This window comes from Pantherophis guttatus, chromosome 2 (assembly GCF_059756535.1).
Source record: "Pantherophis guttatus breed Tessera chromosome 2, ASM5975653v1, whole genome shotgun sequence".
Classification (NCBI taxonomy): domain Eukaryota; kingdom Metazoa; phylum Chordata; class Lepidosauria; order Squamata; family Colubridae; genus Pantherophis; species Pantherophis guttatus.
This window is the reverse complement of record NC_142064.1, coordinates 226,201,961-226,227,920: the sequence shown is the minus strand read 5'-3', so window position 1 is coordinate 226,227,920 and position 25,960 is coordinate 226,201,961. Positions and strand designations below refer to the sequence as shown.

Below are 25,960 nucleotides of genomic sequence, written 5' to 3'. Positions count from 1 at the left end.
TTAATCATCTTTCTTCTCCCTGCTTTCCTTAGCTTGAATGCATTGAAATTAATAAACTGAAAAATCTCAGAGGTTCACTTACTTTTGAAATGAAAAAAATATTAATTCCCTAGCCAATTTCCTCTATTCTATGGGAGCTTTGAGAGGAGATGATAAAAGATAAACTTGAGTTCAAACAAACTTTATAAATAAATTATAGCCATCTAAAATCTAGTTTCCTCAAACTGATATAGCTATAGTTTTTATCTAGGAAAGCTGTATTGGCTGGGAGTTATAGGACATGTAAGCAATGCATCTGGGTGAAGGAGATAGGGAAACATTACTCTAGTGTACAGTGCAAATAACAAATTCTAAAGAATGTTATACATATGTTACTGTCCATGTGTGAAATTAGGCATTTTATACAATGTCTAGGAAATGTATAGAATGCCAAAAATGGGATCTCAAAGTATGAAATGCTTAATTTTTCACACATTTCCTAGGCATTATATGCAATGTCAAAAGGAAATGTCAAAAGCAAAATATAAAATATTCCCACTAAAATGCCATTCTAGCCTTCTGTTAGTTTGGCTAATGGACAGTGGTCTGCTGTTAAAGGGGAAGATAAAGTCTATGTACCTGATATAGGAGAAACATTAGACAATGTCTTATATGTACCTGGCCTAGATCATAATCTGTTGAGTATTTCCAGGTTAGATAGTCAAGGTTATGAAATGATGTTTGCAGGAGGACAATACTCCATAAGAAAAGGTGGAAGAATTTGTGCACGAGGTGTTAAGCAGGATAATCTATACATATTAGGAAAGCAAGAGAACAGTTGTGCATGAACACTTATGAACACTCACACACATGACAACTGTGTAATTTATGGCACAGGAGGTTGGAGCATGTGAGCTGCAGAGTACTGCAGAAGATTCCAGACCTAGCTGAGGGGCGTAAGCCAAAGCCAAAGCCAAAGCAGTGCAAAATGTACGTAGATTGCGCTGTTTGTAAGGAGGCATAATCCAGGGTGTATCTTGTAAGTAAGAAAAGCTCAAAGCAAATAAACAGAGTTATACCTAGGAGACCTGAAAGGTATAATAAAGGTATACCTCCTGAGCAGTTCACTGCAAATGAACTGCAAACATGTGGTGTTCGGTATGAACCCAGTAAATACCAAGAGATATGGTCATGGCCATTGCCTAAGGAAAAACAAGATAAATGGAGGAAGCCAAAGTTAAAGAGAATGTCAGGCAGACAGAGAAACCAAACTGAGAAAACTGAGCTGGTGAAAAGAAAAAGTGAAGGAATTCGGCCAAGACATGGTGAGCATGATGTAATAGAGTCATTAAAAATGAAATTAGGAGCAGTTCCACCAGTAGTAGTAGTAATGGTACTAGTAATGTTTGTAGAAGTGAGAGTAGAACCCGAAGCAGGAGGTGTGTACATAATAGTGATAGAAAGCATTCAGCTGTTCAGCTTTAAATGGGAGGCATATCAGGGTAATGATGATTTAATAGCTGAACAGCTGCTGTAATGTTGTAATGCTGTAATACTGAAATGATGATGCAATGAGAATGAGTCAGCAGGGTTATTTAACTGTTATCACTTTAAGAGGCTGTTTTACAAGAGAGGCCCTGTGTGGGCGTCTCTCTCTCCATGTGTGGTTCCATGCTATAGTTGATGATTGATTGCCTGACTTTGTCTAGTATGTGTATGTATATAGTCTTTGTAGATAAACCACTATTTGAACGACAAACCTCTGTTACTGTATTTTGCTCCTGGGTTGTCTCAAAATAATCACACTGTGCGCACTCTGATACCTTCCTTGTTGCAACCAATACATCAATACTGGTCTTTTTCTCTTGTTTATTTCAGTAAGAAAGTCCTGTACTTTATTTTGCATTTCTTCTTTCATTTTTATATAGGCCTTTTCAATAGAAGGTTAGGGTTACGGTTACGGTTAACTCTAACTCTAACCCTTTTCATGATTCTCTTTTCATACTTCGCCTAAATAGTTTTGTCATTCTACATAATACCTAGGTATCACAAACAATGCCTGGGGAAAGTACTATATAGCCTATTAAAATAACACAGACATTTCAATCTTTGCCTTAAAATGTTGCACATTCTATAGCTTTCCTAGGCATTCTACACAATGGCAGCTTTTCACACATTGCCAGTAACATATGCTTTTTTTTTTTTTGATCCTGTTTCTTTTCAAGATCTCACAATCTTTGAAATACCCCAATCCTGGAGGTCTTATTTAAGTTTTTACAGATGACAACTGAAGAGATGAGCACTCCAAACAAAACAATCTGAATTTCCTGCTACTAATTTTGTGGAAATGTTTTATTTATACTTTTTTCCAAGAATTAAGTCTGTGTGATCTCAAATCGTTTCCATATGTGGCAGCTTTCTTGTGTTGTAATGGATACATATTTGAACAGTAAGAACAAAAACAACAAATGGAATCTGATTTGATTGATGTAGCCAATAAAATATAACTCTGTTGAACACAATCCATTTACAAAGTTTGCTTCCATAGTTCTTTTTTTATTAAATCCTTGATAATTTATTTTGTGAGAAGGCATGGGAAATCACATTATATAATTATTGTTCTGAACTTGATCCAGGTAAAATGGCCATCTCTGGCTCAAAACAACTGATGGGAAAATGTTATCTGAAATAGGTATATTTTATAGGACATCACCTCCCTGTGAAACAAACAGGATTTTGATAAAATCAAAACTGCAAAAACCAAGTGCTGAGCCTAACAAGTCACACTGAAGCAGGATTCCAATGAAGCCTTAAAATCACAGTAATTTTTGTGGACCTGACCATGGCCTAAGATACAGTCTGGGAGGAAGGTTTACTATACAAATTTCAACTGAGTATTCCATGCTGTGCTGCCCCACTCGCTCACATACACAAATAAGTGTGTTTTAGAGAGTTTATTAATGTTCCCCAGCAGTTTCCTTCAGCCAGCCTCAGAACTGTCCCAAATAAAGCCAGCCAGAAGCAAGCCGAGATTAGTCCACAAGGCAATGACCAATAGTCGATAAAACAATAGAAAGTTGCTCCAACAAGTAAGTCCACCAAACAAACTTAAATCCACCAGGCAAAACCGAAAATACATCCATGAGAGCTCACTTGACAAGAGACATTCAGAGTCTCCAAGGCACCAAGTCACGCAGGAAGCATGAACAAACACACAGCCATAAATCAAACACGTTGTTCCCAGCAACGCCTCCCTCTGCCGCCAAATAGCTTTCCAGTGCAGCCCATCAAGATGGGCAGGACCTTCTCCCGAGTAATCTGGCAGATCTCCTTTGCTCTTGTCTTTTCTCTGCCCTGAGTGCTCTTGGATCCAACACAGAAGGCAGCTTCTCTTCCTCCTCTTCACTGACCTGCAAACTGTCCTCAGATGAAGCCTCCCGTAAATCTCTTTCAGCCAGCAGTTCAGAGTCATTAATTAGCCCAGTTCCTGATGTACCAGGAATAAACTCATCCTCTCTCGAGCCAACCTCCGAGGAAAAATCAGAGGGGTTGTCCAAGGGAGACATCACACATTCCCAGAGACATAAAGACAAAATATCTCATGGCGTAGAGGACAGAACTAAAATTCAAAGAAGTTTTGATAAATCAAATAAATGAGCTGAAAATAACAAAATGAAATGTAACAGGCAACTGCAAATTTCTTCATCTAGGAAGCAAAGATAGATAGATAGATAGATAGATAGATAGATAGATAGATAGATAGATAGATAGATAGACAGACAGACAGACAGACAGACAGACAGACAGACAGACAGACAGACAGACAGACAGACATGAATGAAATCCCCCAAATCAGCAAAAATGAAAAACAACAGAATATATATTACATAGAGGAAATTACTCAGCCCTATCTCTTAAAGATTTAAGGATTTAAACCTATTATTAAACCTTAACCACACAAGACAATAATGATCAGTCTTTCTTTTATATAAACAGAGAGTCACTACATAGATATAATATACTCCCATATTATTGTGGGAGTATATCATACATTGCTTAGAAAGTCAGAGGAGGTGGATGAAGTCTTTCAGTTCACTTGACTAAAAATTCCAGAAAGGCCTACAATAGTGACAATGGGAGATTACAATTCACTCTTTTTTCTGTGTGCCTCTGCATAAATATTACTTTACTCTGAAAGGAACAGAATGATGGATCTGCTTTAAGCAGCTGAAAGTTCACCACAGCATAGAAACTGTAGACTGTTTGTATTGCTTAGTGACAAGCATCACTGACTTCAGAATTTGGGAAAAATAAAAACAGTTCTTCCCTCTACCATCAAAGAGAAAGCCATTTGTCTCTAACTTCTCTTGTTCATGGGAAGTTACTCTTGGTCTGGCAGAAAGCAGAAATAAAGAAGCATTACAATCTTCACAATAGTAAAGCTGGAAAGTCATTTTGATTGTTTTGCTAGGTAGAAAGAAAATTAAGCCTAATTATGTGAAAATGCATCCAAGGGATCTGCAGCTTAAGCTTACGTGGTTTAAAAAGCTAAACAATTTTCAAAACAATTAAGGACATTCCAGAGAGGACAGACTACAGATTGAGTTGACTACAAAGATGACAATTTATTACATATCCTGCTGTTTTTTAATGTATTCATTTATGTTTATTTATTTGTATCCCACGTTTATTATTTTTACAAATAACTCAAAGTGGTAAACATATCCAACACACTTTCCTCCTCCTATTTTCCCACTGTGATATGAGTTAGGCTGACTTCCATATGTAAGGCAGGACTAGAACTCATGATTTCCAAATTTCTAGCCTGGTGCCTTAACCACTGGACCAAATTGGCTCAGTATTTCAACAGAATTAATAGAATTGGAAAGGGCCTTGGAGGTCTTTTAGCTCAACCCCCTGCTTAGGCAGGAAACCCTATACCATTTCAGACAAATGGTTGTCTGATCTTTTTAAAAACCTCCAATGTTGCAACACTCACTTTTTTAAAAAACAAAAGTTTTTTATTTTTTAAGACAAACATTTAATACATCAATCATCCCTCCCGTGACATCTCAGTGTTAACTTCTTCAGTTCTTTTTATTCTTCTTGTTCCAACAGTTTCTTCTATCTTAATCGTCTTCCAAACCACTATAACAACTTCTGAAGGCAAGTTATTCCATTGATTAATTGTTCTGTCACGAAATTTCTTAGTTCTAGGTTGCTTCTCTCCTTGATTAGTTTCCATCCATTGCTTCTTGTCCTGCCTTCAAGTACTTTGGAGAACAGCTTGACTCCCTCTTCTTTGTGGCAGCCCCCGAGATATTGGAACACTGCTATCATGTCACCCCTAGTCCTTCTTTTCACTAGACTAGACATACCCTATTCCTGCAACCGTTCATGTTTTAGTCTCCAGTCCCCTGATCATCTTTATTGCTCCTCTGCACTTTTTCTAAAATCTCAACATCTTTTTTATATCAACCAAAATTGGATGCAATATTCTAAGTGTGATCTTACCAAGGTATTATAAAGTGCTACCAACCTCACACCATCTTGATTCTATCCCTCTGTTAATGCAATCTAACCTTGGCTCTTTTTTTGGCAGCTGCAGCACACTGCTGCCTCTTATTTAAGTGATTGTCCACTAGGACTCCAAAATCCCTCTTGCAGTTATTACTATTGAGCCAGGTACCACCTATACTGTACCTGTGCATTTGGTTTTTCTTGCCTAAATGTAAAGCCTTACTTTTTTCACCATTAAATTTCATTTGGTTAGATAGGGCCCAGTGTTCAAGTCTGTCAAGATCCTTCTGTATATTAAGCCTATCTTCTGGAGTAGTTGGCTATTCCTGCCAGTTTGATGTTGTCTGCAAATTTGATGAGTTCCCCTTCTGTCCCCTCATCTAAATCATTGAAGAGTATTGGGTCTAAGACAGGGGTGAAATGCTCCTGGTTTGGACCGGATCGCCTGATCTGGTAGCGATGGAGGCGGGTGGTTTGGAGAACCGGTAGCAAAAATCCCTGCCCCCTCCCCCATGCCCAGCTGAGCTGCGCAATTATCAGAGGCTTTTTTTTAATTTTTAAAAGCATTTTTTCTACAACCTCTTTGGCTGAAAAAATGCTTTTAAAAGTAAAAAAAACCCCGCCTCTGATGATTGCGCGGCTCAGCTGGGATCATCAGAGGCTTTTAAAAGCATTTTTTCTACAACCTCTTCGGCCGAAGAGGTTATAGAAAAAAATGTTTTTGAAAGGAAAAAAGCCTCTGCCGATCAGGCAAGTCAGCTGGAATCGTCAGAGGCTTTAAAAAAAAAAAGCTTCTGCCCATCAGGCAAGTCAGTGTCTGGAAGCCGTATGCATGTAGATGGGGAGGAACAAGCTTAGACTTAACCCCTCCAAGACCGAGTGGCTGTGGTTTCCGGCGTCCCGTCATAGTCAGTTGACTCCATCACTGACTATTGGGGGTGAGATCTTGTCCCCTTCAGAGGGCTTGCAACTTGGGCGTCCTCCTGGACTCGCAGCTGTCTTTAGAAGACCATCTGACAGCTGTGGCCAGGGGGGCTTTTTATCAGGTTCACCTGATTTACGAGTTGCGTCCCTTTCTGGACTGGGACTCCTTACGCAGTCACTCACGCCCTCGTCACTTCCCGTCTGGACTATGGTAACACTCTCTACATGGGGCTCCCCTTGAAGAGCACCCGGAGGCTCCAACTGGTCCAGAATGCGGCCGCGTGGGTAATTATGGGAGCGACTCGATGCGCCAATGTAACACCGCTTCTGCGCGAGCTGCACTGGCTCCCGGTGGTCTTCCGGGTGCAATTCAAGGTGTTGGTTGCCACCTTTAAAGCGCTCCATGGCTTGGGACCTGGGTATCTACGAGACCGCCTTCTGCCACCGATAGCCTCCCATCGACCGGTACGTTCCCACAGTGAGGGGCTCCTCCGGGTGCCGTTGGCTAGGAAATGTCGGCTGGCGACCCCCAGGGGGAGAGCATTCTCTGTGGTGGCCCCTACCCTCTGGAATGAGCTGCCCCTGGAGATTCGTAGGATTCCCGACCTGCGTACCTTTCGTCGTGCCCTAAAAACATTATTATTCCAACAAGCAGGGCTGGCCTAAATAATAACAATATTTTACTATTTTAATGGGCTATTTTATTAGAGTTTTCGGCCAATTTATTTAATTGTTTTAAATTGCTTTTAATTTTTATATTGTCATGGTTTTATTTCTGGCTGTACACCGCCCTGAGTCCTTCGGGAGAAGGGCAGTATAGAAATTTAATAAAATAAAATAAAATAAATAAATAAGTCAGCTGGCATTGTCAGAGGCTTAAAAAAAGAAAAGAAAGAAAGCCTCTACCGATCAGGCAAGTCAGCTGGGATTGCAGAGGCTTTAAAAAAAGCTTCTGCCGATTAGGCAAGTCAGCTGGGCTTGGCAGAGGCTTTAAAAAAAAAAAGAAAGCCTCTGCCGATCAGGCAAGTCAGCTGGGATCGTCAGAGGCTTTTAAAAGCATTTTTTTTTAAAAAAATCCTTATTTACATTTTCCATTAAAAACAAAAGAACAACACCACATTATATAAACAACAAACAAAACATACAAGACAACACAACAAACAAAACTAACATACCTATAAGCAGTACCTTAATAACCTAGTATTTGGTACTGTATATCTATATTATAATCTGGAGAAGACAGAACATCTTGCATATCTTTATAAAACAATTTGGTCTATCCGACCTCACTTTACTTGTATAATATAAATTTCTCAATAAATATAATTCCTCATCTAATTTGGGTTATATTTTCCTCTTCTCTAGCCACTATAGAATTTTTCCCATGATAAACATATCATGTTTATCATATAAACATCATCATATTATGGGATGTTGACAGTTTGATCTCTGTCTTTTAAATTTTTGGTCAATTTATCTGCTTCCGCAGTCTAAAATCTTCTTTATAATAGTAAAAGCATTTTTTTTACAACCTCTTCAGCCGAAGAGGTTGTAGAAAAAATGGTTTTAAAAGTTTTTTTTTAAAAAAAGTTGGCCACACCCACTCAATCATATTACCCCACCACCAAGCCACGCCCACAGAACCGGTAGTAACAAATTTTACATTTCACCACTGGTCTAAGACAAAGCCTTGAGTACTTGGGTCCAAGACAAAGCCCCACTCCATGTAGATGCCATTCCATTAAGGATTATGCATTGAATGTGATTAGTCAGCCAGTTAAGAATCCATCTAATGGTGATTCCCTGTTTTGGTTTTATAGTTTTAAAATACTGTCAGATGAGTAATCCATAAAGTTTCTTGGTGTTCTTCAAAATGATTGATATCAAAGTATTACAAGTGCCGAAGTATTTGTGCACAGAGCAAAGCAAGTCTCTCACTTTCTGCCTCTTCTGCATTGCTAAATTTTAGGGAATGTCAAATTTTTCAACTTTCAATTTCCAAATCTCAGGGGTGCTCAAAGGTTGTGACATGCCTTGGGGATGGTAAAGATACTTTGGTTACTTTAATATAATGTAGATGTGCTTGGTAAGCAACTACATAAATATCGTAACTTTTTAACATTTTGTTTCATTTGCTCATGGCATTTCCCATTTGATTTCTTGGAGCTCAGCTAGATGAAAACTGATAGCAGAAGAGCTTTAAAAACTGCCTTGGTGAGGCAGCCCTATTTTTAACAAGGATAGCTCCCCACACCGTCTCAATCCTAACTCATCCAAGCTTGCTTTCCTTACAGTTCATATGAGTGAGTGTGCAACTTTGGGTACCTTTGTTTCTTCTTATGGGGAGGGAGAGACCTGTCCTGCCCCAGATCATACAAAGAGACACTTTCCCCTTGAAAAGATGCAGAAGTACATCAAGTGGATTGAAACTGAAGCCTGCCTGATTTACAAGTGACATCATGAAAAAACAGTCCAGAGCTAGAACACAGCAGCTGCAGTTTTCAGTTACCATCACCTCCAAAATGCTATGTCTTGGATAGAGGGTGGGTGGGAGAAATTGGCTTTCAAGCGATAATCTGACGGGATCTCATGAAACACCATTTAAAAATCTTTTCATCTATTCACTTCATTTTCTGAACTGGCTGTCTTTTAGCACAGGCTGTCATTGTAGCTGAGGATTGGAGGTAAAATTTCTTCAGTCTGAAATGTGATAGCATGATTCCTATTCATGTTGCATGAGTATGGCTGATCTAGTGTATCTTGTGCTTTAGCGTTGCAATTATATTACACGCAAACACACAAATATGTTTGCGCTGGCTTTTACAACAGATACTGACACACCCAACCCACTACCAATAGGTAATAATAGAACAAGCATGTCCTGTTAATATATAAAGATGGTGTAACTAGTTTAGGTTGTCATTTTGTGGTAGAAATTATGTTCCTCTTTACTGGTAATATGCATTATACTCACATTCACTCATTGGTGAAGAATTTCTTTCTCTGTAAATTGTAGCAGAATTTTGAATGTTGAGATTTTATCCATTCATTCTCTTTCAATATAATTTTATTAGAAGATGCAATATCCCAACATCCTTCAAACACAGTGTGCCCTGGAAGCAGTGGTGGGTTGCTCCCGGTTCCGCCGAGCCGGTAGTGGTGACGCTATTACATCACCAAATCGGTGATGTGAATCGCTATTACATCACCGAATCGGTTCTGTTTCTTCGGGAGCTGGGCCTTCCCGCCCGCCCCCGCATTATTCCGACCTTATATTTCTTCTTTTTTCGCCCAGCTGAGAGGTGTGGCAGAGCAGATTGCCGCACCTCAGCTGGGCAGATTCGCAATGCACTTGCGCAAAGCGCACGACTGGAGAGGCGATCGCGTGCAAAGCGCGCACACAAAGAAAACCGGTAGTAAAGCCGGTTAGAACCCACCCCTGCCTTGAAAGGAAGGAAAAATATTAGTATAGGTATTAAACAATATATCTTCACCAGAAGGGTTTTTCGCCAGACAAATCAGTTCCCTCTAAATGACTCCCTTTGAGGTTACAAGCATTGTTTGCTTGATTGGAGCATATTTATAACAACAAACAAAGCTATATTGTGAGATATAGCTGCTTAGTGGCAGCTGTTGTGTGAAGTAACACAATTCATCAGAATTTCAAATTCATACCCATCAAAATTTTCGTTTCTTCCTTCCTTCCTTTTTCTTTTTCTTTCTTTCTTTCTCTTTCTCTTTCTTTTTTCTTTCTTTTCTTTTCTTTCTTTCTTTCTCTCTCTATCCCTCTCTCTCTCTCTCTCCCTCCCCCTCTCTCTCTTTTTTAAAAAAGTGGGGGGTTGGGTTTAAGAAGTTACCACTTCTGTTTCAGGGTTTCAAACAAACTTATATTACTACAATCTTTGTGGATATTTTAGACAAGGTAAAGCCATCCTTGCAAATTATGGTTATTTAGCCAAGGTAGAGTCTGAATTAGAGAACCAGTGAGGTATAGTGGTTAAGGCACCAGACTAGAAACCAGGAGACTGTGAGTTATAGTCCCATCTTGGGCAAATAGTTGATTTGAGATTTTGTGTTGTTCAGTGGATACATATGGCCTGGCCTAAAATAATAGACATGAACTTTCTAAATAGGATGTCAGCTACATGGTAAGACCCTTCTCAGTCTCTACTCAGCACTAGCTCTGGACAAACACTTCAGGGGTTGCATGTCAACTGCAGTTGGTGCCTTTTCCCTTGACCCAAAAAAAATAATCCTGCACCATTTTTCTTCTAGTGCTCTCTCACACACTTTCCATTCACACATTAAGCCAGTTCTCAACTTGCAACCATTCATTTAGCGACTATTTTGAAGTTACAACGACACTGAAAAAAGTGACTTTCAACCAGTCCTTGCCCTTATGACCATTGCAGCATCCCGGTGATCAAAATTCTGGTGTTTGGTAACCAGCATGTATTGACCTTCCCAGCTAGCTTCCAACAAGCAAAATCAAGGGGGGAAAGACAGATTTGCTCAATAATTTACATAATTACTTAGCGATTGCAGTGATTCGTTTAACAATTTTGGTAAAAAAAAAATTGGTTGTAAAATCATGTGAGGCAACCACCTTTTTTAGCAATGGAAATTCTGGTCCCATTGTGGATGTAAATCAAGGACTACTTGCAACGGGTGCGCTTACTCTCAGTGAAGCCACTTCCATGCACTCATTCTCTTCCCCAAGGGCAAGTATGCTAAGCCTTTGAAGGAATCTCCAAGCAGCTCCCAAAGGAATCCTAACCTTTGGGGTAACTGTACAGTAGAGATAAAATAATTACATGGCCATCTATAAAATTGTTTTATTTTTCTAGAAACAATTTCCGATTACTACTAACTGTGGTTGCTTGATACTTGAGACAAAAAAAAAAAACCAGTAACTCAGCAATGATGTTATTTTAGCTTTCATTCATTACAGCTTCCTTCTTTGGCATGAACTGCATGCTTTTTCTACATAATAATGTACAACTGAAAGAATGCAATTCTGTTTGTGAGAATGGTCTCCAATAGATATGCATGGGGCGAAGAAGGAACATGGCTACAGTTTTTAGCATTGTCTGTGTTATGAGTGATAAATCATAAAGAAGTTGCCCATTCTGTTAGCGTCCTACAGGTAGTCCTCAACTTATGACAACGGAGCCCAAAATTTATTTTGCTAAGTGAGACATTTATTAAGTGAGTTTTGCCCCATTTTACCACCTTTCTTGCCACAGTTGTTAAGTGAATCACTGCATTTCTTAAATTAGTCACACGGCTGTTAAGTAAATCTGCCTTCCCCATTGACTTTGCTTGTGATAAGGTCGCAAAAGGGGATCACATGACCCCAGGACACAGCAACCGTCATAAATATGAGTCAATTGTCAAGCATCTCAATGTAAATCACATGACCATGGGGGATGCTGCAATGGTCATAAGTGTGAAGTCACTTTTTTCAGTGCCGTTGTAACTTCAAACGGTCACTATATGAACTGTTGTAAGCCAAGGACTACCTGTATCTCCATCTCATCTCACTTGAAAAGAAAAATCCAAATAACAGTTTGAATCATTCTATCTTTCATCAATATACCATGCAGGAAACTTTCTTTTCCTTTATCTAATATTTGTTCCCTGCTTTGGAGACAGAAAGTTCTCAGAGCAAGGTTATTTTAAAACGTTTTTAAAAAACGTAATTCATATTTGTACTGGAAAGGCTTCATCCTCAGAAATTCTGCCTCTAAACCAAGTCTCTTATAACGCTTTAAAGACCAATGATTTTCGCATCAATTCTTAGTGGGATTTCCTGCAAAACACCAATACTGTATTCTATAAATAGCTTCCATGGGGGGGGGGAGAGGACTTGGGGGCAACCTTCCCAACTCCACCACATCCTGAAAGGTTTAAGTCAAAAGACGGAGTAGCAAACCTTCGAGTGGCCAGCCAAGAATTTCCAGCCCAGATGTGGCACCCTGCTCAAAGGCAGCTGGAGCGCACCAGATTGGGGAAGCCTAATGTGAACCTATCGGCGTGGGCGGAGTCTTCTCCTCCCCTGTAACCACCGATTATCTCCGCTTCCCGGATAGGCCAGCAAATCAAACCGATTGCATTGCAAGCGGAGCGGTAATGGTAGCGTTGCCGGAAGGAGGCCGCGGCGGCTGTGCAAATCTCAGCCGCCTCCCTAGCAGGTCTCGGACCGGCTGCTGGCTGTGAGGGTCGCCTCAAAGCGGTTCCCTTTCCACCCCGCCGCCCCTGCCCACCAGCTTTCATCTCTTGCGTGCGTCCTCCCTCCTTCCCCTTCTGGCGCGGCGCTTTCCTTTTCCACTCGCCTCGGCCGCAGGGTTGACCGCGCGAGATCCAGGGAGGCACCGGAGAACATGCCGTTCCAGATGTGGGCAAAGCCACACCTTGCCATTTGTGCGCTGTCTGCCCTCTTTTGGTTGAGCTCCAGATGTGCGCCATTCCACCTTTGGGCCGCAGGGGGCGGTAGACTCTGGCGAAAAAAGACAAATGCGCCGGGTAAGTGGGCCAGGGATCGCGAGAGGTGCTTCCCTATTCCCGGGCTTTGTGGAAAGGTCCCTTGAGAGCAGTAGATGTTTCCCTAAACTTGATGGATGCGTTTGGAGTCCTCCTCCTGGCCTTTGCATTCACCTCTGGCCCCATTGCGTTTTTCTAGTATGACGAAATTGCAAGATGGGAATGAACTCTTTTTCTTGCGGTCATTATTCATATAGTGCTTTTTATGTTTTTTTAGTATCATGAGGAACCAGACTCTGACTCTATGGTTTCTTCCCCAAATCCCCAAAACTTTAACCTTAGACTGTCTATTGTAGACCTCACCCCATTCCTAAGAGGTCTGTAAGGGGCGTGCATAAGCGCACCAGCCGTCCCTGTCCTAATGTTTTCTTTCATTCGTATCCTTTTCATGTTTTTATAATTATGTTTACACTTGTATCTGTCATAAAATACATGCTTGACTAAATAAATAAATAAAATATAAAATTAAATTAAAATAAATAAATAAATAAACAACTAAACTAAACAACTAAACTAAACTAAACTAAACTAAACTAAAACCTAAAAGTAGGAGATAATGGAAAGGGAACAGGTAGTCCTACCACCTCTACATCATCCTGTTCAATTCCTTGCACTGGTTGCTGTCATTCACTGTAATGGATGATCTGGAGTTGGAGAAACAATCTCATCCTTTCTGACACCCAAGAGATGAATCAGTCTTACAACTCTGATGTTCTTATACTAAATCAGAAGTCTAGTGAAGCATTCCTGTTAAACTGTTCGATTTGATTACTAATGTTACTTAGTTTGATGTATTTTCTGATTTAATCGGCAATCTGGAAGATTTGAAGCAAAATTCTTTCATCAAATATTTCACTGCTTGGGGGTGTCTCGCATTAAGTTAGTATCAGTTCACACCGGCAAACTTGCTGGTTTTCCACAACTTTAAAGTGGCTCGGAAAAGAAAGTATTTCCCGCATTCAGAAGGTCTCAGCTGTGTTTGAACGTCACTTTGCACATACAAATATATTATTCAGAAAACCGCAATGAAAAATGTGGCAATGGAATGCTATTGGCTATCAGCAACTAGAATGAGAAACCTAAGAAATGGTGCAGTAGGACCTATGTAAATTTCATTTCATTTTATTAGATTTATATACAGCCCTACTCCCGAAGGACTCAGGGCGGTGAACAGCCAGAAAGATAAAACACACAAATTACAAAATTTAAAAGACAATATAAAAACCCATTAAATAATTTGGCTCAAAACAATTTAAAACACCCCTAATGTTTTAAAACCAATTTTAAAAGTTACAATTAAAAGGGAAGTTAGGCCAGGCCAGCCTGTTGAAATAAATAGATCTTGAGGGCACGGCGGAAGGTGCGTAAATCCGGGATTCTCCGTATCTTCGGGGGGAGCTCATTCCAGATAGCAGGTGCCCCCACAGAGAAGGCTCTCTCCCTGGGGGCCACCAGTCGACACTGTTTGGCCAACGGCACCTTGAGGAGTCCCTCTCTATGTGAGCGTACTGGCCGGTGAGAGGCTACTGGTGGCAGAAGGCGGTCCTGTAAGTACCCTGGTCCTAAGCCATGGAGTGCTCTAAAGGTGGTAACCAAAACCTTGAAGCGCACCCGGAAGACCACTGGGAGCACGTCACTCCCATAACCACTCGCGCGGCCACACTCTGAACCAGCTGGAGCCTCCGGGTGCTCCTCAAGGGGAGCCCCATGTAGAGAGCATTACAGTAGTAAATGAGCATCCAGTTATTGAGAAAGATAGTTTTAAGCTGAAGCTGCATTTTACTGGGGGGGGAGAGGGGGGGGACAGGCTCTTAGAGGTGAATAGATTTAGATTTTCCAGTATATTGCCCTCTAAGTGGGTTAACATAAAGAGAAATTTCCTAACAGTGAGAACAATTCAGTGGAATGGCTTACCTCTAGAATTTGTGGGTGTTTCTTCATTGGAGGTTTTCAAAAAGAGATTGGACAACTATTTTGTGGAATGTTATAGGTTGGATTAGAAAGCCTCCAAGGTCCTTTCCAACTCTGTTATTCTGTATTCTGAATACAACTTTTAATTATCTCCAGACAATATGGGAATTCTGATCCAATAAGCTGAAGGGCATTAACTTGAAAGACTGAATAAATAAATTAGATATATGATATGACTTTGGAAGCCAAGAAATAGCTTTGATTTTCACAGATGCATTCATTTCATTGAAATCCATCTGCCCCACATAAATAGCTTTAGAAATTCAGATTTCTGAATTTGGGTAGGCTGCGTATTTTATGCAATACATGCATTGCTTTTATTAAATAGCAGAGGAATGGGCCAAAGTTTCTTTGAGAAGCTCAGAGGCTCTTGGAAGGAAGCATTCAGTTGCCTTTGCATCAATAAGTGGGCAGATGGTGTAGGCCTTTGTTGAAACGTGTATCCATGGGAAATGCTTCAGGAGCTGGCATAGTTTGGAAAAGAAATGGTGGTTTTCAAAAGAAAAAATACCAGGAATTTTAAATATTATGGTAGGATGTTTGTCTTATCCTTTTCTTCCTCTTGTTTATTGTCTGATTGATTGATTGTCCTGGGCTTTATTATATCCATTCCTCAAAAGACTCCTGAATTGGGAAAAATCAACATGAAAGGCGAAGAAACTCGGCAGCGTAGAAAGGAAGGCCGAACCAGGAATGGAGAACGATCCAGGCATAAAGCAAAGAGCAAAAGTAAACACAAAGAAAGCAAACTTGGCAGCCAGGGCACAGAGGATGGCCCTTTGCTCCTGCCTCAGAAGCAGCCTCCCGAGGCAAAAGTGGCCATGGTAAAACTACAGGAGGAATCAACCTTGGCAATTGGTCTCCAGGTGCTCCTGCCTTACCTGCTGGCAGGCATGGGCATGGTCCTGGCGGGAATGGTCTTGGATTATATTCAGGTAAGATGAACAGGAATTTTGGGCATCTGCTTTGCTGCATTTGGTTGCCTAGGAAGAAGTTTGACCATGTGCAGAGTTGGGGTTGGTTTTTTTTTTTCTTTTTTGCATACACATAGCTCAGTGGCATGTAAACAATAACATCTTATTTGATTTTGAGGCAGCGGTGAAATGCACTTACCTTCGCTGCCGGTTCGGGAATGTGAGCGCATGCACAGAGGGTCAAAAACGGGACGTAATGATGTCCCAGCGGGTGGGCGGAGCCTCCCGCCGCCAGCCCTACCAGTTTGTGCAAGCCAGATAGATCCAGCCGGATTTCACCGCTGTTTTGAGGTCTCCTTGCTCAGAGTTGCATTTGGTTGGATGCTGTGGGTTTGCACCAGGGAGTAAGCCTCCATAGTCAATTCATATTTAAATTTAAGTGATTATACAAGTGCTCAGTTTTTAAGAGTATGTTCTATGTGCATTTGGATATAGGGTTGGTAGACTTTAGTACAGTAACACTGCATGCATTTGGATGGTGCAAAAACGTTTCCAGTTGCCGCCTTTTATATCCTCCAGATGGGTTGCACTAAATTTTCCATAACAGTTCAGCCAGTATATCAATGAGCATTATGAAAGTAGCAGTCCAATGCATTTGAAAGGCTCCAGGTGTGTGTTGTGTGTGTGGGGGGGTGTTTCTGGAACCACTTCCAGCTAAGAAGGTATATAACATTCAGTCTAATGTCATGTTCAATTACATGTGATCCAAATCAAACTTCTATCATTTCTTAGGTTTTTTTTTTAATGCTGATCCTATGTTTTTCCATATTTTTCTTTGCTAATTCCCATTGATTTCTTTGGTTTTATATGTATTTTTTAAAACCTTATATTGCAAACTGTCTTCTGTGCAATAACTTTAAGATGAAACCGCAAGCTCCTGAAACAAGCATATTTTTAAAACAAATCATCAGAGAGGTTAATCTTGCTGCAACAAATACCGCTTTAAATATTTAATTGAAGGAACTCAGCATGAATTGAGAGACAAGTAAACTTTATTTAAATATTGTTATTTTATTAACCATGCACTGTTATGCTTATTTTTTACTGTTGTACACCACATGGAGCCTCACTGGAATGAAATGTAGATAAACTGTATGAAATAAATAAAAGCAGGCTCTTGTTTTTAAATTCAAACAAGCAATTTGATTAAGTTCGTTCTAATAGGTTACTTTTTCAGCACTGAAATCCTTGCTTGAACTATCTAATTTATTTAGCTAGTGAAGTAAGAGGTCATGTTGCCCCTTGTCTTTCTGATAGGATGACATTAAAATGCCTTCTGCCTGTTTTCTCTGGTCCAGAGTTCATATTTCTTGCTTGCATTAATTTCATGTTACTGCTTAGCATGAAGGAAAATCAATTGGGTTTCATAAGATTTTTACCTATTTCAGAATGTTTTATACGGAGCTGAGCTAATGTGAGTTTAGTTCCCTCCTGAATACGTGGAGGCTGGTGTGGGATTCTGTGTGCATTTTGTTCTCTTCACACTTGGAGGTTCTCACCTGCAATAGATTTTAGTAGTATCCCAAGTTAAAATGATTTAGCCAATTACCGTACCTAGAGGAGGGTTATGCTTGATGTTCCAGAAGTATATTGATTTTGTTGGCAAAACCAGTTTATTTCCCAATTGGTTTTTCCACTTTATCAAGCTGGTGATATTACCATTTATTTACATAGTACCATCATGGTGCATGGCATTCTATAGAGTATAGGAAGGGAAGACTTAGCCTTAAAGAATGTTCTGCCTAAAGAGCATAGGCATCTAAATAAGTAATCAGATTTCACTTAGAGCAGAGATCGGTAACCTTTATGGGCCTGAATTCACCCTTCTCGTTTTGCTTGAGGGCTGGAGAAGATATGGCAAGTAATGTCATAAAGGTACCATATAAAAAGTCACCTCATGAGTTGGCCTAAATGTGAAAGTAGAGGAAAGACTGTTCTCAAGATGCTGAGCTATTAATGAAACAAAAAAAGAAAAAAGAAAAACACTGAAAATGCATCATTAAATAATCAATAGGGCTGTGGTCGGTTTCCAAACAAAAGTTTAAGACAGGAGTATGTGGGTTACCCAACAGTTTTAAATTGGAAAATATTCCTTTGTCTTGAATGGATAAATGTCTGAAGCAGCAATTTTCTATGGCATATATTTCTAGTTCAGTCCTAGGTAGCGGCGGTTGTTTCTCTCTCAGAGCGCAAAGAGAAAATATCTGCTATGAAATCCATGTAGGTGTCAGGCAGGGCATCTGGCCAGTAAACATTCACCCAGTGGTCCCGACTATACTCTGAATTAAGGGTTTAAGTTAAAAGAAAAAAAACAGGATGAAAATTATCCAATAGGGTGGAGTCTAATGATGGCTCCTTAAGAAGAGGGCAGACCACAAACACTTCAAATGCCTGCGGCATCAACCCCTCCCACAGGGCATTAACACCAGAACCCACCCACATGTCACCTCACATGCCAGGAGGGCCGCAAAAAATTGCTTAAAAGAGAATATTGTGATAGACATGTGTATACAGTATGTATGTATGTATGTATGTATGCATGTATGTATTTGATTTTTATCCCACTTTTATTATTCTATAAGTAACTCAAGGGGGTGAATATACATAATACTCCCTTTTCCTATTCTCCCCACAAAACAACCCTGTGAAGTGAGCTGGGCTGAGAGTGACTGGCCCAAAGTCACCTAGCTGGCTTTCATGCCTATGGCTGGATTAGAACTCATAGTCTCCTATTTCTAAACCAGCACCTTAACCACTATACCAAATTGCTAGTTCCCTCTCTATTGGTATTGGGCACTGTTCAGCGTTGTTAGAGTGAAAATAAAGCTCCTATTCTAGTGTATTAATAAATAATGTTACTATTTCTTTGGTAACAGAGAGCTTTTTATTCAGGATACCTTATTTCATGATAGTGATGATCAGACAGTTGGAAGAAACACAGAGATCATTTAGTCTAAACCCTTCTAAAAGCATTTCAGATGGATGGCTCTCTTGGGATGGTAGTGATGATGGTGATGACACAAAATGAATAGTCATTAACTGCTGCTATCTGAATGCTGATTGCTAAAACATAAAGGCTTTACAGGTAATCCTCATTTACCAACCATTCATTCAGCAACCATTTGAAATTACAATGGTACTGAAAAAGTAATTTTATGACTCATTTATAACCTTTGCAATGTCCCTCAGTCAGGAGATCATCACTGCAGGGAGTATGTGTTGTCCTATGGCAGATCTATAGATTTTTTTTCTCCCTCCCCCCTCCCCCTTGCAGAACAGAGAGATTGGAGAGAAAGGGATTGTAAAATAAGTCCAAGCTATTTGCTCTTCTACACATCAAAAGCAATGCAATTAAACCAGCAGCCTGGGGGTGGGAGCCAAACATCTTACGGTACTCTCTTGAAATGTCTTCCTTCCTAGTCTTTCCACGCTGTGGGGCAGGGGGTGGGGAGGCCTAGCCCTTTCCTTTTCCCCCCAGCAGAGAGATTGGAGAGAGATTTCAAGAGAATAAGCTGTTTGATCTTCTACACATTAAAAGCAATGTGATCATTCCACTAGCAGAAAGGATCAGGCATAGCAGAGATTGCTTACAGCAATAGCTTGTTTTGTTTCTCCTCCTCCTCCTCCTTGCAGAGTGGAGAGATTGGAGGAGAAGGGATTTCAAAATAATAAGCCATTAGAGCACACATCCAGATCTTCTAATCCTAGGCTTGCCCGTACAATTGCATTGCTTTTGATGCAATTGAGAAAAATCAGACAGATAAAAGCAGGCACTCAAGCATTCCAAAGAGCAGGTGATGGTGGTTAGGAGGCAAACAAAAGCCTAAGATGTGAAACTAAGAACAATAGTCTTGTCTCTTTCCAGCTGAAAAGCACAGATACGGCTGCATGATTTCCCACTTAGTGACCACTTCACTTAGAAGCAGATATGCCAGTTCTAGTCAGGGTTGCTAAGCAAGGACTGTCTCGCTGTAGTGATGCTTACATAGTGTTTGGAATATAATATAGTAAGGAACAATAAATCCATTCACCCAAGATCTGGATGTTCATAAAAGCTGATGCTGCTTCCTTTTTTAACATCCAGCTTTAACAACTGCATATGGCTCAGTCTCTCTGATGAAGAAAAATAGCAGAGAGCAAAGCAACCAGACTGCTTCATGCTTGAGCACTACAAAATTCATTGGCACAGCTACAGTGATCAGGATGTAAATGGTTTACATTTGGTTAATAATAATGAGCCACGGTGGCGCAGTGGTTAGAGTGCAGTACTGCAGGCTACTTCTGCTGCCTGCCGGCTGCCTGCAATTTGGCAGATCGAATCTCACGAGGCTCAAGGTTGACTCAGCTTTCCATCCTTCCGAGGTGGGTAAAATGAGGACCCAGATTGTTGGAGGCAATATGCTGATTCTGTAAATCGCTTAGAGAGGGCTGTAAAGCACTGTAAAGCAGTATATAAGTCTAAGTGCTATTGCTAATAAGAGGCATGAGGGATAGAAATTGGGAATTCTAGCTATAATCATGGTATTTTGGAACAATTCCTACAAAATGTCTTCCATTTAAATGTGCAGCTGAAGGCAAGCACTCTATGAGTTCAACCACTAATCAAAAGTAGAAGAGTACCGTCTCTTGTCCCCAAGGAAAGTGATGCAGCCTGGGAAGAGCAGCCCTGCTCCATCCATTGTGTCAGCCCTTCAAGATAAACTAGACTCAAACACCAAATACTAAAATTGCAGCAACAAAACCTTGCAACTCTGAATATGTCTCCTCTATGTTTAGATTAGAGAACTAGGGAGGGTCGAGTCTAAGATGGTTTCTCCAATTACATTCCTGCTTTGGGCTCTTTTATCTGACCATTGCCTTGATTGCAGCTCTTTCTCTTCTTCAAAGGGTTATTCTAACCCTCCCCTTCAAGAAAAGCAATGCAGCATGAGAAACAACATAACAAGTTTCCATCCATTGTGTCAGCCATTCAATGTGGACCAGACTAAGAAACCAATGGCAGATAGCTCAGGATGTCTCAGGTGCAACAACCAGATACACTTATGAAAAGTCCAAGCCAGCAACTTTATTGTGTTCACAATAAATCACAATAACAACCAAATAAGATTTCATGGAACTTAAGGGAATGTCTGGGTTAGACTCCTGCACAAGGACTCAAGGCTAATTCCCTTCTTAACTCCTCCTCCCTGCCTGGCTGGGAATTTCCCAACAGGAGCCCTTTTAATTACAAGAGCTATAGTAACAAAATATTGCAAGTCTCAATGTACTCTCCCCCACCACTTTATCTTCATGTGAACTCGACAAGGGCTTTCTCTGAAACATTTTCTCAAATTAGTTTCTTGGCCTCAACTCAAGACCCTCTTAGCTGACCATTACCTTGGTAGAATAGAATAACAGAGTTGGAAGGGACCTTGGAGGTCTTCTAGTCCAACCTCCTGCTTAGGCAGGAAGTCCTACACCACTTTAGACAAATGGTTATCCAACATCTTCTTTAAAACGGGCACTTCCTCCTGTCCTTCAAGTCCATTCTTCCTCCTTATACTCTCTGGCTCATAAAGGAATGAAGCTCATTGTCCTCTCCTCCCTCCCTTCCACGAAAGAATCCTGAGCTCCAACTGCCAGTTCTCCTCCTGAGCTGACCGTCCATTGTGCCCCTATTCATATGTTGGGTTTTCTGGCTATCTAAAGGAACAAAAAGATGATGATTGTTTTATTTTCTGTACCTGTGTAGAAAGCTAATGTCTGAAGGTGACTTTCCAAGCTTCTTCCTCAATTAATGCTGGTTACAGGACTTACAAAATATAAGCCCAGCTTTCTTCAACCTCCTCTGTACATCCTTAGTGTGGGAAAGAAAGCAGCTAAGCAAACAGAGTTCTTGGATTAACCTCAATATGTTATCAGAGAAAGCTTTTTTTAGACCTACTAGCATGCCTCAGGAAGATTGCTGGTTTTATTTGTAGTAACCAGACTACTATCGAATTGATTGATTGGTGTGGTGCAGACAATGTTGGGGTGGGGTTAAAGACTGACTCCAAAGACTGGGTTTAAATCCTTTTCAGTTCTGCAGCACCCAGAATGACTACATTCATCATGAACTTCCAGTTTAAATTGCCTCACCAAGTTATGAGGATGTATGTTATTCAATCTAAGGCATTTGGAGAAAGTTCACATGGGAAAAGATAGACAAAGAGACAGAGAGTAAGTTTTATCCTTTGAAACTTCTGCTTATCCGGATTCCACCAGATGTGAAACATCATTTAAAGGAAAAAAAATGATTCTCTAATTCTGGAAATTCCTGGTTTATTTTAATTAACCAAGCATTTGGATTTTGTCATTTATTGCTGTATCCTTTTCATGAAAATATAGGGCTGCGAAGAAGATTTACTTACTGGCCTCGAGCAAGCAAAGAGCATCCAAAGAATTATTGTATGGTCTATGATAGCCTTCTTCCTTCTTTTTAGAGAATTGATCAAAGGAGGAAAATCCCAAATGTAAATTTTTACACAACTGAGTAAATGACAAGTTTTGTGAAGAGACAAAGCTGAAAGAGTTGCACTAGCTTTTTTTTTTTAATGCTTGTGTGCTGAATGGTTAGTATTAATCTATTGTGGATTGTACTGTTTTCTCTTTTTTAAAAATAAAGTGCAGAATAGCCCATGGCAGATTTTTTAGGACAGGAAATAAAATGCAACAGGAAAAATACTGGAAGAGAATAGAATGACCGTAAATAAGTTCTGCAGAGACTGTTATCGGGGCTTTTGTATCTGAATTTGAAGTGATGACAGCAGATAAGGGTGCTGGCTTTTGAACCTCATTGGTGTTCATTCAGGAGTTCTGAAGTCAGTCATTGAGAGAGGCTACCTATTTTCTAAACTTGTGTATCCAAAGCAGAGCTAGGAAATCAGAAGAAGAAAAAAAGAAGGATGATGATAGTGCCTTTTAGCTAGTACAGCCTCATAGATTTTCTTCCTTTTCCCTCTGAGCTCTTCTGTAATCTTTGTATTTGTAGTTAGGAGTAAGCTCCTGTTCCTCATGACCTTTCTTCACCTTGAGGAAGCAAAAAAAAAAAGGAAAAGGTAAACTGAAGTAAACTTTCTTCTTTGCCTTAGAACAGTAAGAAAGATTCAGTGTCACACAGGGTGAGCTTGATGGCGCTGTGACTATTTCGGCCATGCAAGCTTATCTTTTCAATTACTGTCTTTGTAAGTGGAGGAGAAAGGACATAAGTGACTGAAGTATTTTAAGCAATTTCAGCACAACCTACCACTGTTTATGCTGGTAACTCTTCAGAGTCCCAGCTTCAGCCAGCCTTTCTGGTTTTCAGCCAGGTCGTGATAGCTGGAAACTGACTCAAAGCACAGTGAAAAACCAAGCTCAGCTAATCTGAATGCATTTTGGAAACTAACCTTGTTCGCCTGCGGAAGAAAAAAAGGACATCAGATTTCGAAACACGTGGTGGGGCAACTGTAATCTAAAGGTGCTTTGAAAAAACTCCGACTGAAGATTGAAGACGACTCCAACTTCTGGATTTCCTTTTGTCCTCTGCTTCTTTAGTATGGCTTAATGGCATTCAGTAATGGTGGTCACTGAGCTGAAATTGAAGCTGTGCTTCCGGGGGAAGAAACTCAGAGGTTTTACCTGTAAGTTTTTCAGATCACCCAGTGGATTCCTTCCAGAAACATGCTTCTCCATTGCATCACAGATCTTCGGGCCATATATACTGGCAGGTTTAGGCCTGGTAGCTGCTGGTTTGGTGATGGATATTCTTCAAGTATGTATGTTCTTTCAACTTCCTTGGTAATGAGGGGTAGGCTGACAGCGAGCATCTATTTTTAATATGGCTAAGTGAGAGCTAGGTGCAGTATTTGTCCTACCTGCCGGGGGTGGGGAGATGTCTTCTGTGAGAATGTCAGGGCTCTTCAGAGAGTCTTGTGGACAGACTGAGTTGAATGAAAGGTTCTTATTCATTGCCCACCTGTTGTTCTTTCTAAGTGTCCTGGGGAAGTCTAGGATTGAACTGATCCAAAAATGTTCTCATCAGCCAAAGCCAGAATATGTTAGGAAAAATGCAAATGGCTGGGAAATATTAAATGAAGTTTCATGAATATTGTGTTCCCAGCATTGGGTGGATTTTTGTGACAAGGAAGCTGCTCATGTTGCCTAGAAACTAGGTGGAAAACCCCGGCAGAGATTACTGTGGAAAAGTTGGGTTACAGCAACTCCTGGTCCTCATTAAATTCTTCCTTGTAGGGTACTCTTAAGTTCTTTGGCCAATTCTATCTACTCTTTTCCTTTAAATTTTTGCTTTGTTTTGTTTTCAACTGACATCCTGCAAACTAGAGCTTTCTGTCATTCCTAAAAATATTATTTTCTTGTCTTCTTGGGGTTATTTGAAAGGAGGGTGTATGTGTGTGTGTGGTTTATTTGTGTGTGTGTGTGTGTGAATTTATTATCAGCCTGAATCAGTCCACTGCAGGTTGAAACCCGCCTCACTGAAGTTTAGTTTATGGATTGTAATCTACCACAGGTAGTCCTCAACTTACAACCACAATTGAGCCCAAAATTTATGTTACTAAGTGAGACATTTGTTAAGTGAGCTTTGCCCCATTTTACAACCTTCCTTGCCACAGTTGTTAAGTGATTCAGTGCACTTGTTAAATTAGTAACACAGTTGTTAAGTGAATATTGCTTCTCCATTGACTTTGCTTGTCAGAAGCTCACAAATGACCTTGGGACACGAATGAACCAGTTACCAATCAGAATATTGATCATGTAACCGTGGGGATGCTGCAATGGTTGTAAGTGGGAACAACGGTCCTAAGTCACTTTTTTTCAGTGCCATTGTAACTTTGAACAGTCATTTAATAAATGGCTGTAAGTCTTAGGTCTACCTGTATGCTAGTGCAGTGGGTTAGTGGATCTGTGCTTTGGAACTTCCTAATCTACAGCTGAATGGCTGTTACTGGCCCAAATAATTTTCTTCATATATCAAGTTCTCTAAATAAATAGAATTCTTGTTTATGATTACTTTGTTTCATAGGGCCTTTGAGTCTTAGAACAATCCGCCAAGTGTGCATATACTCATACAAAAGAGTGCAGGATTTGTGTGCAAAACATTAGACTCAGTTAAATCACAATTGGATAGTTTCTGTCTTAGCATGTTGTGTGAATCAAGTCAACATGTTAAAACAAAATATGATTTATTTGACCAGACTTAAGGATCTTGTGTTTTGCTAAGCTATGCTGTGTTTTGTTAAACTATACTAGTTTTTAGCATCATGTGTGAACTCAGCCAATGAATGATTACGCAGTCACAGAACACTCTATGCCTAAATATGTAGTTAGGGAGAAGCCTCACTGATATCAGTGGATTGGACTGTGCCCATTATATTATTATTAGAAACATTTTTTCCCTGCTTCATTAATAATAAGCAAAACAGGTTGAAAAGTGAAGTGGCAGTTCTGTGATTTCAGGTTTATTTGTAATTCAAAATGTATAGGCAACGTAGTCAATAATATATTTATTGTGTTTGTTTTTTGAAATACTGTAATAATTGTAATCCTGTAGAAATTCTCTGCCGCTTGAATGGTGTCTCTGGTTTAGAGGCGTAAAACAGAAAAGGAAACAGTCCATCAATGCCTTACATATAAGGAATGGAAAAAGACTTACACAAATGTCTTATCACCACAAACTGCACTTTCTACTATGTTTTTCCTCTTTACTTTCAAGTCATTTATAATCATAAGCAATACACTCTTGAACTTTATGTTCTTCAATCTAAAATAACTTTGTTGTGCAGGATTGGCCACCATGTAGATCATAAAATTAAAGAACTGGCTTATTGTTTTCATGCTTTTGAAATTGTTTCAAATAATTTGTGAGTGCAAAGAAAGGTTGAATGATATAATTGGAACTATCTAATTAGTTTCCATGATGTATGTTTGGTCCAATAAAAATAGTTTGCCTTTAGTTTTGTGATCAATTTTTATAGGACTGTGACAAGAATGCTGATTTATTTCAGTTTTCTTTATTAATTGTTGCTTAGGTA

General features: G+C 40.0%; 1 protein-coding gene across 4 annotated transcripts in view; it reads left to right on the top strand.

The window, feature by feature from the left end:
• The window catches only part of SLC41A3 (solute carrier family 41 member 3), a 60,787-nt gene that overhangs the window by 15,328 nt on the left and 19,499 nt on the right, over positions 1–25,960 (top strand). Inside the window, exons 1-2 of one of the 4 annotated variants that reach the window (XM_034431537.2) lie at positions 8,997–9,107; positions 15,558–15,872. In XM_034431537.2, the coding sequence (XP_034287428.1) occupies positions 15,582–15,872 (291 nt within the window). In that variant the 5' untranslated portion in view covers positions 8,997–9,107; positions 15,558–15,581. Of the gene's footprint in view, positions 1–8,996; positions 9,108–12,318; positions 12,949–15,557; positions 15,873–21,506; positions 23,683–25,960 lie in introns of those variants that run through there. The other 3 variants (XM_034431536.2, XM_087887883.1, XM_034431539.3) reach the window with 3 other exon arrangements.